Raw genomic sequence first — 16997 nt, 5'->3', positions numbered from 1 at the left:
ATTCTACTCGATGGGTAGAGTACATTCTAGTCACAATCTGTGGTCTGTTCTTTTCAGCTGCACTGCTGAACTAGTGCAATAAGTTAGAGGAAGAAAATATATACTTGTCTCACTTTAACTTGTTGCACCAGTTCAGCAGTGCAGCTGAAAAGAACAGACCATTAACCTTATGTTCGTAATATTGGGAAAGTCCAACTAACTTGTCACGTTTTTAATGGCGTTTTATATATTTAAACAATTTTTGTAATTATTCTATATAACAATTTTTTTATATATAATATAATATATATACTATATAATATGGATAATGATGATACAATGGATACAGTAGTTGGATTACAAAATACAGCAATTAAAGGTATCATTACGAACAATTCATTAAACATTTTATAAGGATATTAATGACGTTATAATAAAATGAAGCGTCTAATTAATCCCATAATTTCTGATAATTAATATTCTTGTGTTATTGTAATATTTATTCACTAATAACAATTTTTGCTATAGCAACAAATTTAGTAGAACGAAATATTGTACCACAAGGTATACCATTAGTAGATCCAACTGCTGTAGCTAAATCAAGTCGACAGGATTTAACAGCTTTAGTGACAGAAATAGAGAAGGTAATAGAAAATAATTACATAATATTTGTAACTTTTAAATTATGTAATTTGTATTTTTATTAGTTTGATTTACCATATTATATACTATTTTCTCATACAGGCTGATAGCTGTATAAAAGCTAATGCATATAATAAATTACAAGTGATTGCTGAACAGATAAAATTTTTGCAAAAACAAGCTGAAGGAATTTTATTAGAAGCAGAACGAAATGCAAAGTTACATCATGTTGCTTGTAATTTTGTAAAACAACCTGGTCAAGTATATCATTTGTATCAACGAGAATCAGGACAATTTTATTTCTCTATGATTAACCCAGAGGTAAGTAATATTTTCATATAAACTATTTTCACATTATAATTTATTTTTTTTATATAGGAATGGGGTGATTTTATACCATCACAAAGTTACAAAGGTTCCTTTAGATTAGAACATGATCGTTCTTGGACTCCATTGTCTCAATTACAGATAAAAAACGATGAATTAAATATGTTTAAGAAATTCTTACCTGATAGTACAAGTACAAATACTCTTTTGCATAATGTTATGTTAAATACAAACATATAATGAATTTATTAGAATTATTTAGTTTTAGAGAGTACAAATTATATAAAAACAAATGTGTTGACAGAAAATTTGAACAAAATAATATCTTAGTTTGACAATAAATGTTTCCATCATATAATTTGTGAAGTAAGTTTATTTCATGACTCCATATCAACTTGTTTGTAATCTTTTTAATTGATGTACACACAAATATATCTTGCATGTTCCACAATACATACAATCATGTATAGGAACATCATTCAAATTGGTAACTATTTTATACAATTGATTCTGCCTTGTAATATATTACTTTTTAAATTATTATTATTAATAATCAGTTGTGCATCTAATTAACAAATGTCCTTATACACAAATGCAAATTGTATACCTACTCCACCTAGTATATAGCTATATAAACCGATTTATATCTAAAATATAAATCAACTTGATATTGGGTCCAACTATGATAATAGGTTTTAAAAAGATCAATATGACAGTTTAAAATACAAAGGTCTTAAAAAGATCAATATGACCTCAAAATATAATAACATATATATGTATATATGTGTGTGTGTATATATATATAATTATTAATATCTCTATAGGCAGTAGACTTTTATTTAGGTTAACTATGTTTTGTTCTGTTCACAAGATATCTTGAACATAAATTTCTACTTTCTTTAGTAAGTAGAAATTATATACAATTTAAAATTAATATATATATATATATATATATATATATATGCATTTTAAATTGTATATTCTAGATACTTTTTGAAAAGATCATTAAAAAAAAAACACGATCTCATTTAATACGTGTCTTTTTTAACACAGTACAACAAAATGTGTATGTACGTCTTCTAAGACGATTCTTTCACATTTTGAATTACATGACTATTTTCAAATAATTAAATATTTTACTGAGAGAAGACAATACTAATATATAAACGATGAAGATCAACGAACACTAGGTATTTTTCATCATCTATGTAAAATTAAATCTCTAAGAGTTAACCAGTCTACACTGCAGTAATATGCCGATCACAGATGAGGTTTGCGGCGACTGCGTTTTGTTTTTAACATCGACCGTATACGTCAGGTAGTGTTCACTTTATGCGCTGAAACATGAGAGAGAGAACGATAAATCTAAATGTTAAAAGATATGAAAATATAAAAAGATATGAACACGTCAAGATATATAGTCATTATTTTTTTTTGTATTTGACATCGAGACGCTACTGCATTTTTTTTCGATTTTGAACGGACTAATAAAAATTAATTCTTACATGAAACTGGTATCCTAAGAGAAACATCGTCTCGTATGACACATTCATGTGTTTGTGTGTGGAAAAGATACTGTACCAAAAGTTGTTTATCTTCTCCCACACATGGATCATAGAATCCAGGTAGTTGACTCTGCACAATGATATAATACATTACCAGCTATACAATAATAGTTAATATATCCGATTATATAATTACAAGTAATATATATGTTCTTATATATTATTTAAAACAAATTAGCAATACAAATTTATGTCTTAAATCTGTGTACAATTAAAATATGATGGGAACTAATATGATTAGAGCATCTGGCATACCTTAGATGCTTTATGAAGAATCAATTTGGAATCTTTGACTAAACATTGTAAAGGAATCGTCACATCTATCATTTCGTCTCTATGTCCACTTTCTTCCAAATTAGATCTATCTTGTTGAGGATAGACAAATCGGCCGTATAGCGCTTTGGTAATAATTAATCCTTTCTTAGATTCCTCCTCGGCTCTTATCCTGCTGACAGTTTCCTTCATCAGTTCAATGGCAGCTTTGGCTTCTCTTTGCTTCTCTAATATTCTGGATTTGTACATCTCCTTCTGCTTCTCCTTCTCGCGCTCTTTTCGCTCTTTTACTACCGGATCGATTATGAGTTTTTTAATAACTGTCCATGTTACAATTGGAACCACAGTGGCATAGAAAACAGGAGCTGGAAGAACCTCGTCACACAAATGGATAGGGAACGTGTATGCCTGCGAGGCACGACTCAGTTTAAGTTTTAACGTGACGCCAGTTGGCACACCGACGCGTACAGCTGCCGAGACCGAGCTGTGTTGAGAGACCTTTTTTTCCACACCGTATTCGAGAAACCCGCCGAAAGTGCCAGCTCTGTACAGATTATAACAAAGTCGGTTATGAGCAAACGTGCATCTCTGGAAACAGAAAGAAATATGATAAATAAACAATTTCTATAGGCAATACCAACTTGATACTACTACGAAGCCTGAGTTCTTTCTCTTGCATCTTATAGGTGTAATTAAGGCTGATGAAAGAATGTAGAAGTCCAAAATGTATGGAGAATGCAATGTACGATCGGGATGTGTCTCTCACAATCATAGTGCTCATAGCATCCTGTATACCATTTCTATATGTGAGGTATCCTACTGTATGCTTGTCCAATTGCATTGCAAGAGCTGTAAATGAACTTATATATTCCCTGCTAGTATTTCCTATCTTATATTAACTTTTGCTAAATGGTATCTGAATACGAGCTGTTCCAGTTATCAGAGTCAGTGCAATTATTGGAATTATCAATATAAGAGTTAAATATTAATAGAGTTAAATATTAATAGAGTTAAATATTAATAGAGAATTTTTGGTTTTAGCTATAATCTTAGCTAAAGCCAAAAATAAAATTATAATCTTAGCTATAATCAGAATTATAATCAGAAACATCTTGTATATTTAAAATAGGTACCTTTTACTTATTAAAGTCACAAACATGTTTATCTAAGTTAAAAACACATTTTATCAAAAGAATGTGTGTGAAAAAGATATGGGGTAGAATACGATATTTGCGTGAAATGCAGAATGATATACAATTTCACAAATAAACGTACTTCCCACGCAACCAGTTTTTATGCCGTGTGATGTAAATTGCACTATTGTTGCTGCATCACAGAATAATCTTTTCGTCAACGTACGAAATCCTTTGAGTGAAAACGTCGGGCCGTTACCAGCTCCAATCTCGGCTTCTACCCAACCTTTTGAAGATATTAATCGTTTCGCCGAGATATTAATCGACCCGGAACCCGTACCATTTTGAGTACCAAGTTGTCCGGACATAGTTACCGTGTCTTTCAACGTAAGAGGCGCTTCGATAGACTGCGCAAATGACATCCCACTAACTTCAACGCATGAGAAAAACCCACTGCTATAACAAAGTTCAAAGTTATTAGTTACATAAGTATAACTTGAATTATCGTTTCTCACTATCAGTACTGATGCTTTATTACGGTAATTTTTAGAAATTGATCTTACCTATCGATGTAATCCTCGTCGTATTTACTGAAAAGATCGGTAGCATTGATGTTTACCGTTACAGTGCCTTTAGGATTCGTACGCTGTTGCAAACGTCTCTCTTCTCTCTCCCTGGCCAATCTCTCGTATTCCTCCCGAATCTCCTGAGGTGTCTTTGTGCGCTGTACAATTTCCCATCCCTCTGTTTCTAATCCACGTATTCCCAGTGAATCATAAATCGCTCTCTGATGTGGATCGCTCAATACTATAATATTAAATGTTATTTTTAAATATAATTAATCAAATGAAAAAATATATAATATATGTATAATCAATACTGCAAATCTGGAGCCACACATTAGGCAAGGGTTAAGTCCCAAGTTCAGTAAAATCATCAAAATAAAAAAAAAGGAAATTGGGAGTTTGCGAGATATACCAAAAACAAATGCTAATGGAAAGCTCTCTTCTTTCTTGCTAGACATTAAGATCTCTTGTACAGCCTTTATTTTGAATATTTTAAGTTTAAGAGTTTCAAGAGTTTTTGATTTTTCCTGTTTGCTGTAGCTTTATATGTCCTACCTTATTAACTTTTTATCATTTAATTTTCCCCTTATTTTATTCCTTCGCTTTTATATATGTGTAATTACAATAAACTATACCAAAATCAATTTATATCTCAATTAATGATTGATAGTATAAATGAGATAACACATGTTAATCAAAGATAACTTCAAAATTTTGACTAAAATATAACAAAGTGATACCTAAAAACTGATGTATTTCTGAGACAAATATAAGTATAAATGTTAACATCTAATCATACACAAACCTTCATACGCTTTTTTGGTACGATTGAAGAGAATTTCTGCTTCCTTTTTAAGCGTTGGATCTGTATGTTTATCAGGATGATAGAGTCTACTTTGTCTGCGATATGCATTGCTGATATCTTCAGGACTAGCCTAAAGCAATAAAATATATAGTTGTAACAACTATTCTTGGTTACATCATCTGTATATATATAAATGTTATGAAAAAGAAAACTATATGAGGGTCAAATATAAAACATTACTATTACTAATATTTCTATGATATTCAGTAGAGAACTTTATTGTAGCAAGAAATGCTCCAGATGTAAAAATTGACAATACTAGATTGACACTGTCAAAGTGTTTGTAACATTGTAATTAATGTTCATAATGTTAGTCAAATGGCACAGGTTAGTTGTAAAAAACAACACTAAGTTTCTTGCAGAACCGATTGCATTACGTCAGCATTAAAAAGACGAAGGTCCACGTGGAGAACCTAAACTATTCTCTACTTCCTATGGAACCGGGAATTTTTAGAACTATCATAACAAGTTATTGGACATCCTCACGTTTCTCGGGATATTTAGAAAGGTGTAATAATCGTCCTCGATCGTATTCTCCTGATCGCTCTCGTTGTCCATGTTAAAACCAGTAAATTTTGCACCGTTCAATGAATCTGGATAATCGAGTAGCCGCGTTTATAGGTTCGCTTCTTATAAGTTATAGCGGACCACGGGACAACAGCAGGCCGGTAATCGTCAATTTCCCCCGATTCTCGTTAGATGGCGCTGCATGTTCAAAGCTGAGGAACCTGAAGTTATCTGTAATTATCGATACAGTTTCTTGTCCACAACTTTGCTTTAATTCTTAAACCGTAAGAAATTGACTAACCACAATTGATTATTTTTTAAATAATCGACTGTAGTTGATCAATTTATTACGGCTTAAAGATTAATGCAAGATTGTGGACAAGGGGTTACAGATTTATATATTTTCATTGAAAGTCAATTCTTAAAGCTAAAATATCGCAGCTTATTTCTTAACTAAACATAAATATTGCTCCAATAGTTTATTATATCAAGTTTATATTAAGTTTTTGAACATTTTATATCGATTTCCGAACAATCGATTTTTATTATAGTTTTTATCGTTTTATATTGCGTTTCACTTCAGAGCGATAAACCGGAAAAACAGCCATTAGTAATTTTGAATGTAGTAGTTTAGTTCGTGTTGTGTGCATTTCTTATATTTTCGTACACGATTATCTTCTTTTTGATCCTGTCGAAGTCACTTGCACTTGCTTGTATAACTTTTAATGTAAATTACGTGTAAGATACACGAAATGTGCGAGAAACAAACAGATCCAGTATCTCGAGGTAAGAAAATTGCAAACATAACCCTCAATAGATATTGCAAATTGTATTAAGTCTTCAATCATTTACTCGCGACACTTTGATAGTGAAAATCGCGAAAATTCTAAAAATAACTCGAGTTTATGGATTCACAAACATCCTAGGCAGCACACAATATATTTACAAAATATTTTAGAAATATAGATATTAAATAATTTAATAAATAAATTTAATAAATAAATATTCTAATATCCGAGATTTTCAGGTATAAAAAGGATTATAATAAATATTTAAAAATATTTATGAAAAATATTTACCATAAATCTTTCATAAATTATGATCTTTTTCTTAAAAGTATCTATGAAAAATGTTTTCATAAAATGTTTTCATAAATATTTTTAAATATTTATTATAAACCTTTTTATACCTGAAAATCTCAGGCATTTGAATATTTATAAAATATTTAATATCTATATTTCTAAAATATTTTGTAAATATTTTGTGCTGTCTGAGGTAGAGAAGAATATGTAGAACGAGTTATTTATTTATTTTATCATTGTCTCATTGTCTCATTCCAGCTCTCTTAGAGTGAATCAGTAAAAATGTTCCTAATGTGAATAACTTGAATCAGTGGAGAGTATTTCATTGATAATCAGTAAATATTTCTGATTCTCAGTAGAAATACTTTACTGCTTTATTTTATGTCTCACTGATTTTGACTAGTGGAAGATTTCACTGCAAAATCAATAGTACACATGTCGTTATACATTGTGCCAAGTCCAACTTTCTGCATTTGTGATGACAGAATTAACAGCTCCTGTGTGATATGTGTACATATTATCTATATTTGCGAAATGCATCAATAATTGGAACAGTTTTTATTATTAATTGTTAACTATTCAGTGAAATTTTATTAATTGCAGTACTATACTTACAACTGAACCACCAATTGTAAGTGTACTATTTCAGTGAAGAATACACTGAAGGAGAAACACTTTAGTGAAAAGAAACGAAAAGTGTCAAAGCTCTGACTCGATTTACATTAAGTTTAGATCGGCTCGAGGTACGTGTTTCCGATTGACGGCGGTCCTCTCTCGATTGACTCGTGAATGGAGCTTTATATTATTTGTTTGGAACCAATCTATCGCTTGGTATGGGAGGACGGCAAAGCAACGGGGGAATTTTTACGAGCGGAGTATCGCTGCTTAGCAGGCCGAGGACCACGAGGAATTCGTTCGCGCGTACAAGGAACGTCAGGCGCGTAAAAGGTAATATTGTGCGACGGTGGGTCGCTTTTAACGTAAACATTTACGCCTCGTGGCCGCTAAAATATGAAGCCACGACTTAGTCTCGTAATAATTTACGAGGTCCTCTCAGAGGATGACAGTGGCCGCACGTCGTTGTAGAAGGCACATAAAGCCGGGCGTATACTGAGAAAATGAACAATGAATACAAATATTTGTTTTATCATTAAAAGAATATGTATGCCTTAACGAACAGTTTTATTCGCATTCAGACTAGTTCGCTCATAAAGTATTTTATCGAATAAAGTTAGACGCAAATGTATTCACAGATTTACTGTTTATTCGTTGTTCTTTCGTTCAGCATATATTCAGTTTTACGCGACTCGATACCATCTGATGCATTAAGACAAATAAATTTCAGTTCATTGAAGCGAAAGGTTTTAGACGCAAATTTGGTTTTGCCACCGCAAGAATGTCGCGAGATATATTGAGAAAAAGAAATGATTGATCTAACTAAAATTATTGTTATTTTTGACTTCAACCATATTTTTTGGTTATTCCAAAACGAAAATGGTAGTAGTAACATGCATATAAGGTTAGTGTTACTAACATTATAGTAGAATATAATTAAAACAAAATTTCTAGTCCATAATTTATAGTACTTATTTCTCTATGTGATTGTAGTTATAAATATTAAACTTATGTCTCAGTGTAAGAATCGCGTTGCGTTGTATTCAAATAGAATGCAATTTTGACAGTCGAAGCAATAAGTTCTCTTTCAATTTTAGATATAGACACGCTCTTAGAAAGTTAGAAAATGTGACGTGCACTGGGACGGAGATAGCCAGGATGAAGAGATACAACAGCGATTTAATCCATCGTACGGCGGAGATTAGGTAACTGACTTTGAACGCATTTTGAATAAGACGACAGACGAACAGCTTCTAGTCACGACTATACTTCGCGATACCGTTCTGCACGGAACGTGACCGCGTGGTAATCGCTCCTGTCTCGCCTCGCCGCGACAAACAAACGACTATAAAACGGCAGTAAAAAGTGAAGGGTGAGCTTGAGCTCACGAGAAGGAAGAAAAGGAGAGCAGAAGGGAGAGAAAGAAGGTGAAAGAGAGAAAGAGAGATCAGTTCGGGTCGGGAGAGAGCCAGTTTGCTTTGACATTGCCCAATCAAAACAAGGACTCCCTTTACTTCTCCTGTTTCTTCAAGCGTGCTCTGATACAACTAGATTGAAGGATAAAGGTTCCTTGGTTGTCGCAACTTATCGGCTTTTTCTCGGTAATGAATCGCTATTGACAAGAAATTCGATGCAAGCATATTCAGAACGAAAGTCAAATTGGGGTAAATCCATAAATGTATTGTTTTCTCCATTTAATCAAATTAATTCAAATACTTCCTAAGTAAGACTTAACGTTTCAAGCGGAGAAATTTAAACAAAAAATATAACAAATTCCTGAGAAAGAAGCCTAAAACTTATATTTCTATATCTTTACATTTTTATTCGCTTTAATTAACCAATCGATATATAGCATAAGAATAAGTGCATACTAATCCGGATATATCCACAAGTTCCATTCTTTTCCATTCGATTAATTTTATGATTAATAATGTCGCTAATGACTTAAATTAGTTCTGAACATGCCGGCGTGTTAAGACGCGACAATGGCTTCCGGAACAAAATTTGCGTGTCCGCGGGTAAAGTAAAAAAAGTGATTTATAATGAATATCGACTTCAGAACAGACTTAATTATCATTCACGGTGCATTAATTAACTTGTCGACGATAATACAGTAGCGCGTGGGTGCGCGACAGCGAGGCAGGCAGGCAGGAACAATCGAACGCGACCGGGCCGGTCGATGTTGCTAAACACGGTCATTGTGCTGGGTTAACAATACCCCGCTATATCAGCAACATCGGCGTCCATAAGTCCCAGCATTCGGTCAACAATTCGCACACTCGGCCATTGCAGCTGTTGAAAAATATCCGGCCACGCTTGACCACCGTTGTACCCATTTGTTTCCCTTCCTGTCGCCAAACCGATCTCCGATTCGCGATTTCCGTAGATCCCCGTTAAGAGGATCAATATCACGGGGAGTGTTTGGATCAGGCGCTATTAAGGATTTCATTTCGAAAGTGCCTAGAATTTACATTTTCGAGAAATGTTACGAAGCTTTTCGCAGCTTTATGTCTGTATGTATGTGTATAACGTTATTCTATTTTTGTTTAATAAAAATTTAGTTTTGAAACGGCTTGAAAAATAAGCTCGGATGAGATATATATATTCAGGTTCTGCGAAATTTGCACGCGTTCAGATTAAATTCATACGATCTTTGGTAAATGTATTATAAATTGCAAATTAACGCTTTATTGTTACAGATGGCGATTTCGTCACATTCCTACATATTCGTCACTTCTACAGAGTGCTAACATCTTATAATTTTTATGTAAAAGGATATATAGATCTCCATCATACTAAAGTCATTATTCGAAAAGGTAAATCTTGCTGATTTTTATTGGGATGAAAGTTTACTACACAGAAAGTTTACTACACAGAGAGAACGATTTGTTGAATCAAATAAACGTTTCTTTAAAATAATCCAAACAAAAAATTTTTTGGTTGACACAACAAAAATATTTTGTTGGAACTAAGCTGTAACTAAATATTTTTGTTGTGTCAAACAAAACTTCGTTCGATTAATCACAAAATTTGGACCATTCCAGAGCAGTATATTTGTTTGATTCAACCAAATCGTTCTATCTGTGTAGAATTTTTCGAAAGTTTGCAATTTCCAGTTGATTTTTTCGAAAGTCTGAAGTTTGTGAGAGCATCGTCGTCATTGCATCAGTCGAGAATCGATTTACTCGATTAGGTGTGATCAGGTCTCTATCTTCTCAAAGTATGAATTTAGGACGGCCTGAAAATAAGCTCTTTGATCGCGCTCGAAATTACAGCGGAGCACGCGTTTGTGAAATCTGCGGTTGGAAAGCTCGCCATTAAACGGCAAATTCGTGCCTTCCAGTGCCTTGCTGGTCGGTGCGATTCGCGAATTGAACGCGAATCGAACGCAAAGCTCCGCGAGGAGTCACCGGGTTGAATGCGAGTGCGCGTCGAGTCGATATTTTGAAGCAAGCTTTCGACCAATCGCACGGGACGAACAACTCGCCGATGCCGCCCCAACATGGCGTCGCGGTCTCCGTTATTCCCCTACCACGTGAGGTCTCGTTTACGCGATATTTCGCTGGTTATCGGCAGCCTTCTCTTCTTTTATCGATACGTCGGTCTCTCCATAGTCTCGCCTGTCTTTTAATATATCTGTCCTTTTTCATGTTGTAGCGTAAAACCCGTCGTGCAGAATCAAGAAATATAAATATACAGTTCGATAAAAACATTTATATACGAAGTGATCGAATGATACACGCATTCGTTGGGAACTTTGTTGAAAAACACTTTTCTGCGCTGTCGAGGGATTTACCTCGCTATATCTTTTCACGTGTTATTTGAAATTTTAATATTAAGTGAAATTCATGCAACGTCTGCTTTTTAGATTTTAACTTTAAGTTTTTTGCACTTGGAATGTACTTTAGATCTTATATAGTATTAAACTGTACATTTAACTCGTTTGCAAGACAGTTTAAACACATCTCCTTAAACACATTTTAAACAACCAGTAAAGAGATCTATCTTTAATGAATTATTCAAAAACAAATTTTTTTTTCATGAAAGTGATTAATTTAGCAATTTTAGAAAATTCGCAGCCATTATACGCAATCACTACTTCTTTTATAAAATCATTGCGTTATATAAAATTCCTACATTGCATTCTATAGAATCACTTCTGATTTTATAAAACCAGCATATTTAATCTTGTGTGTTCAGCGTAACTTGCACATCTTTGACAGTGGTCAGCGATTTCGGCATGCGGCCTTGTTCTCTTGACCTTAATTTCATGACATCGATTCTAGTCGGTGATTACCAAGTAAAACAATAGTTGCTTAACCCGCCTCGTGCGGAATGTAACGTCAGCGTAATTACATAATATTTGTCCGCCACGACCAACAATTGACTTATCACGTCTTCTTTTTCTTTCACCGATTAAATGTGTCTCGCGTGTTAAAATATTTGGATGCCCGTTCTGAGGAGCTGTGGCTTATTCACTAAATATTATCTGAAAAAACACGTATCTTAATCGATGCAGTCATACAGGTTGAATAAAATTATTTAAGCATCTAATATACGTAACAAGACGTAATGAAAAACACGTTTATGTGTTAGGCTTGTACATTATAGAAAAATGAAAGAAATAAGCAAATTAGCCAATCATAGTCGATTATTCTCTTTACGATCCAGAAATAATCGATTATGATTGGTGATTTTTTTATTGCTTAAACCTTATTACTTGTATGCTATAGCCTTTTTTGTATGCTATAGCCTTTAATCAAGATGTCTAACCCCTTGTCCACAACCGTGCTTTAATCTTTAAACCGTAAGAAATTGACCAACCACAATCGATTATTTAAAAAATAATCAACTGTGGTTGGTCAATTTCTTATGGCTTAAGAATTAAAGCAAGGTTGTGGACAAGGGATGAGTGTCGATCTACAACCTCGCTTTAAGTTTTAAGCCTTAAGCAACTGACCAACCACAGTCAATTATTCTCCTTACGTCTCAAGAATAATCGATTGTGATTGGTGGATCGATCAGTTGCTTACGACTTAAAGCTTAAAGCGAGGTTGTAGATCGACACACGGAAAAAAAAGTTTGGTTGAATTAACCAAATATCTGGTCGAATATGAACGATCTAGAAATTCCGATTGAAGTAATCCGAATTCTGCTTAAGTCAACCAAAAATCTTGTTAACTTAAACAGAATTCGGGTTACTTCAATCGGGATTTCTGGATCGTTCATATTCGACCAGATATTTGGTTAATTCAACCAAACCTTTTTTTTCGTGTACTAATATGCTTTTGAAAGTTTGTTTTATATCCATTATTACACAGAGAGAATATTATATAGTTCTTTTTTTTCCATATAAATTCTTTTCAATTTTACTATGTTTTGTAGTAGTTCTCCCCTTCTAGAATTAGATTATCAGTAAGATTTATTTTGTTAAGAAACATAGTAAATTTCACTAGAAACATAACAGATTTTGCGAGAAACATAGTAAATGTTTTAATAGCACACATTTCAGTTTTTAAAATATAAATAGCACGTATGAAATAAAAGGATAGTAAATTACTGCAGAATGTTGATCTTCGATTTCTCGGTTACAACATTTTATAATAACTTTTACTTTAAAATTCTCTCCGTGTATACTAACATCAATTAAATCATGTAGCGCACGGATTTTGTTCAACCGGAGTCGATTAATAAAGTATTCACAAAGCCTCTACCACCAAGCCCTGTGATTTGTTAATATAGGCTTATGATGTCATTAATCGACCACGGGTCGATTAAAATCCGTGCATTTGAAAACGCTATTAATTTGATTTTATTAATTGAAATTATTCAGACAAAGGTTTGAGCTTAGATCAAGGATGAAGCGACGTTGTGCTGGAAACGTGCATTAGTCGAAGGTACTCTGTTAGGGTTGTAACAAACTTAAATCCGCACTATCGAACACGACACGACGCGAGGCGACGTGACGTGAAGTTGCCGCGAGGTCGGTCGGCGCGCATCGGGTTCGCCGAGGGAGGCGGCTTGAAGTCGCGCCCGAACGCGACTCCGCCTACCTTCACGTCGCAGGAGCGCGCGCGTCACCGATCGCGCTCGCGGCACTTTAACGGCCCAGTCTCGATCTCGCCTCTCGCCTTGATTTCGTCTCCTCGCTCGTGTCCGTTTTCGCGCGCGGTCCACCCATCCGACGTCTCGTTCGCGAGTTTCGCGTTTTGCGACACGGTGAATTACAGAGTGCTCCGGCGGAGGAGAGTCTCGGTCCGCAGGATACACGACGCAGCAGGTAACGATATAGCAATGCTGATATGGCTATCTTTGTTGTCACCGGCGGGCGAAACTTGTCGATGCGACTCGATCAAAGGGTCGCGTCCTTGGCGGTAGAACAGCGCACTTCACGCGAGCATTTTCTTATCGTCGAACTGCTGATCGCAGATTCGGATTGCTTGTAAACCGGGTTACAACGATCAGCGCGTGAGAGTCGTGAATATAGCGTGAAGATAGTTCGATGATAACCTCAAGTGCTCTACGTGCAACTATAAATCGCTTGCTATTTGACAAAATTCATATCGGATTTTCTTGGTCGAGATTTTGTACGCTATACTTATACATGAAGAGAATATTATAGTTGTTTTTCCATATAAATTCGCTTCAACTTTACTATGTTTTTAATAGCCCAGAAATAGATTGTTAGTAAAGTCCATTTTGTTAAGGAACATACTATATTTTGCTGGATATATAGCAAGTGTTTTAACACAATTTCAATTCCTAAAATATAAGTAACGCATATGAGGTGAATTTCCGCAGAATGACATTTCTCGGTTACAAAGTCCGATTGTAATTCTTAGGCCGGGAGCACAGACTTGCATAACGCATAGCAATTAGATTTCTTCATTTCCCTCCTCAAGATGCAAATGAAGGACTTTGATTGGTTGATTCCCTTATATGTATGCGTTATGCATGTGTTATGCAAAAGTTTGTGCTCCCGGCCTTATTCTAAAATATTCTCTGTGTACACGCCTTGATTTTTCATGCACGCCGATACATTTCTAATTATATTTCGTACGTTTCTACGCTTTTTCTCCGAGTCAACGTTTATTTGCTACGTGTGGCTAGCATCGAAAACGATGAACACGTTATTTTGCCTGTACACAATCGGCGTCTCAAAAGGAAAATCTCTTCTTCGACAGATATACTTGAAAAGCATTTCGATGTCAGTGATCGTAAGAAACATAAAAGGACGCGATCGAATGCGTCGCACCAGCGAGCGACGGCGGACGTCGCTCTTATGAATGGGAATCCGCATTTATCGTGCCGTCAAGTAGTCAGAACGTTGAGTGGAAGAAAAAGTATCGTCGCGAAGCGTGCCGTGATTTTGTATAACAATTTGACTATCTTAAAAGAGCTTCTTTCAATGGCGCGCGCGAGAGATCGCGGCGAGTTTGTAAACTTTGGCCGGGATCTGTGCAGGACCCCGACGTGGTATTTGTTAAACAGCGAGATAAATATTTCTTCTTCTTGCTGCACCGCTGTAGATAAGCGCTTTTTCCTCATTACTAAAAGGTTGGCGCCGACGCTCGCCGCGTGCCCCGCTTTGACGATCGTGTACAGAATTGCGACAACTTCGCTCGCGCTTCTCCATATGCGTCGTAAATCCGCGAATTATTGGCCGTCTTTACACGTAAGAACGATAAATACGCATAAAAACAAGAGAGCACATAAAGTAAGACAGAGAGAAGAGAGTTCGTGCGTGAGTGAACTCTTGGAAAATCGTAAATTATACAAATGTATGCCAAGAGGTCGAAATATTCGCATGTAAGAAAAGGACGTAAAACGATAAGAAATGTAAGAGTATGTGCGGTGATTTGTGGCAAGTTTAATCGAAAGTTCAGTAGAAGTTTGTAAATAGCGCAAGTAATGAAAAATGAGCCTGGCATTTACAATTCGCACGCGCTTATATTCTGTTTATATTTAGCGAGTCAAATATAGTTCCGATAATAATTAGAAATATCTCAAGCTGTATCCAGACTGTTAGAAAGTGATAATCTCGTGTACGACAGCATGTCATAATTTACTATATAAATCGCCTCGTTTGATGCTTATTAAATTGTTTAGAAACATTGAAAATTGTATATTAAAAGGATTCAGAAACAATAAACATCGAGCTCGCGCTGATTAGTAAAATATTTTTACATCTCTTATCGTCTGTGACCATTTGCATTGCAAACAGACGATTAATTACATTAGCAACGAAAACACAAAATGTCATGTTATAAAAAAATATATAATCTAATCGGCGCAATGATTTCCTGCCAAAGAATATAAATATTTTTATGTCGATTACTGTAAGAATGATAAAACTTCATTGATGCGTAATAAAAAATTCCGCAGATACTTGAAAACGTTCGCGGAGATTGTAATTACGTTATTAACCCTACAGTAGTCGCATGGAGTCTTTAAGAGAATATTATATCCAAAATAGTCCTTTCTTATTTTTTACATGAACCCAAAAATCTAATTAAATAAAGAAAATATTCAAGTTCTCAACATAAAAGGTATAAAATAATTTTTTATATTGAGGTCTCTCAAGATCCCATGCGTCGACTTGTACTCGAAAAGTAGCGCGACGACTGTAAGATTAAGCATTATATGACAAGCAAAAATTTCTCGTTTTTGTTTCTTCTGAGGCGCCATGTGTCGTACGTGATCATATAAAAGATCTGAAGAATTTGTGAATGCAATTAACAATATCCACACAATATCGATAATGTATCGATAATGTATTCCTGTATCGACGATTTTATTATATTTTTATGTTAATTTCATATGTTATTAATTCAAAGTGATAAATTACGATCTCAAGTAGCATGTTTATCATGAGCTATCAACCAATAATCTTTACGTCGACGAAAGTGTTGAAAACGATAAAATACGATATCTATATACAATATCTATACACTGTGGTGATCCAAAAGGAAAATAGGCCCTCGAAGTGCGTTGCGGCACTTAATGCGTGTTAAAGAAGGGTCACGCGGGAAAACTCGTAAATAGTGGGTGCGCACCGATTGAGCGAGAATAGGATTTATGAGCCTCTCTGGCGAGAATCTCTGTCTCCGTGCCGGCGGAAGTCCCAATGAGTCCCTGGAGACGATTCCTTTCCTTCCATCCTTGTCATCGGCTCAGGATGCTAAGTGTTCAGCTGTTGCATACCCGTCATCCCGTTGAACTCGTCAGTCAGCGGGTAGAAACCTCGTCCCTTATCTCATCATCCCGTCCCGTGCCGCTCGTGAAAATAGAGCGCCGTGATTTGGATCTTTTGGAAAAATAGCAATCCTTCGAAACGTATAATAAACCGACAGTACACATTAGAAACTGCGATGTATTGCGAGAATATCCAAAATACTTATATCAAATTTAATTGCAGAGTAGAAAATTCTGATTGCGTTTTA

The 16997-nt window shown here is 34.9% G+C and overlaps 3 protein-coding genes across 7 annotated transcripts in view; 2 read left to right on the top strand and 1 right to left on the bottom strand.

The window, feature by feature from the left end:
- Nucleotides 1–117: 117 nt before the first annotated feature.
- LOC116850579 (uncharacterized protein C1orf50 homolog) lies at nucleotides 118–1306 on the top strand. Its single transcript, XM_032829039.1, has 4 exons — nucleotides 118–358; nucleotides 508–623; nucleotides 724–942; nucleotides 1000–1306. Exons 1-4 carry the CDS (start codon nucleotides 301–303, stop codon nucleotides 1186–1188), a joined length of 582 nt encoding a protein of 193 aa, XP_032684930.1. The 5' UTR covers nucleotides 118–300; the 3' UTR covers nucleotides 1189–1306.
- LOC116850573 (dnaJ homolog subfamily C member 11) lies at nucleotides 1304–6019 on the bottom strand. Of its 2 annotated transcripts, none has more exons than XM_032829023.1 (8): nucleotides 5837–6019; nucleotides 5291–5420; nucleotides 4483–4726; nucleotides 4062–4375; nucleotides 3428–3635; nucleotides 2769–3330; nucleotides 2454–2583; nucleotides 1304–2285 (listed from the first exon to the last, which is right to left on the bottom strand). In XM_032829023.1, exons 1-8 carry the CDS (start codon nucleotides 5906–5908, stop codon nucleotides 2263–2265), a joined length of 1683 nt encoding a protein of 560 aa, XP_032684914.1. In that variant the 5' UTR covers nucleotides 5909–6019; the 3' UTR covers nucleotides 1304–2262. The 2 variants fall into 2 exon arrangements, with proteins under 2 accessions (XP_032684914.1, XP_032684915.1); XM_032829024.1 differs by having other exon boundaries at nucleotides 4062–4372.
- Nucleotides 6020–6477: 458 nt separating this feature from the next.
- The window catches only part of LOC116850575 (forkhead box protein D1-like), a 35899-nt gene continuing 25379 nt past the window's right edge, over nucleotides 6478–16997 (top strand). For 2 of the 4 annotated variants that reach the window (XM_032829027.1, XM_032829029.1), the window contains exon 1: nucleotides 13580–13834. The gene's annotated coding sequence lies outside the window, so the exon portion shown is untranslated. Of the gene's footprint in view, nucleotides 6644–7671; nucleotides 7888–8651; nucleotides 8760–10253; nucleotides 10371–13577; nucleotides 13835–16997 lie in introns of those variants that run through there. The other 2 variants (XM_032829028.1, XM_032829030.1) reach the window with 2 other exon arrangements.

The sequence above is a fragment of the Odontomachus brunneus genome, unplaced genomic scaffold, assembly GCF_010583005.1.
Source record: "Odontomachus brunneus isolate Ranch 3 - 2012 unplaced genomic scaffold, Obru_v1 Obru_scaffold_149, whole genome shotgun sequence".
In the NCBI taxonomy this organism is placed as follows: Eukaryota; Metazoa; Arthropoda; class Insecta; order Hymenoptera; family Formicidae; genus Odontomachus; species Odontomachus brunneus.
Note: the sequence above shows the minus strand (reverse complement) of the source record. Positions and strands in the feature narration are given on the sequence as shown.

Coding starts and splice junctions, on each gene's coding strand:
- LOC116850579 (XM_032829039.1), top strand. CDS start 301: ATGGATAATGATGATACAATGGATACAGTAGTTGGATTACAAAATACA. Junction 624..723: donor TAGTGACAGAAATAGAGAAG/GTAATAGAAAAT, acceptor TTTCTCATACAG/GCTGATAGCTGTATAAAAGC. Junction 943..999: donor TCTCTATGATTAACCCAGAG/GTAAGTAATATT, acceptor TTTTTTATATAG/GAATGGGGTGATTTTATACC.
- LOC116850573 (XM_032829023.1), bottom strand. CDS start 5,908: ATGGACAACGAGAGCGATCAGGAGAATACGATCGAGGACGATTATTAC. Junction 4,376..4,482: donor GACGAGGATTACATCGATAG/GTAAGATCAATT, acceptor ACTTTGTTATAG/CAGTGGGTTTTTCTCATGCG. Junction 2,286..2,453: donor TCTTAGGATACCAGTTTCAT/GTAAGAATTAAT, acceptor CTCATGTTTCAG/CGCATAAAGTGAACACTACC.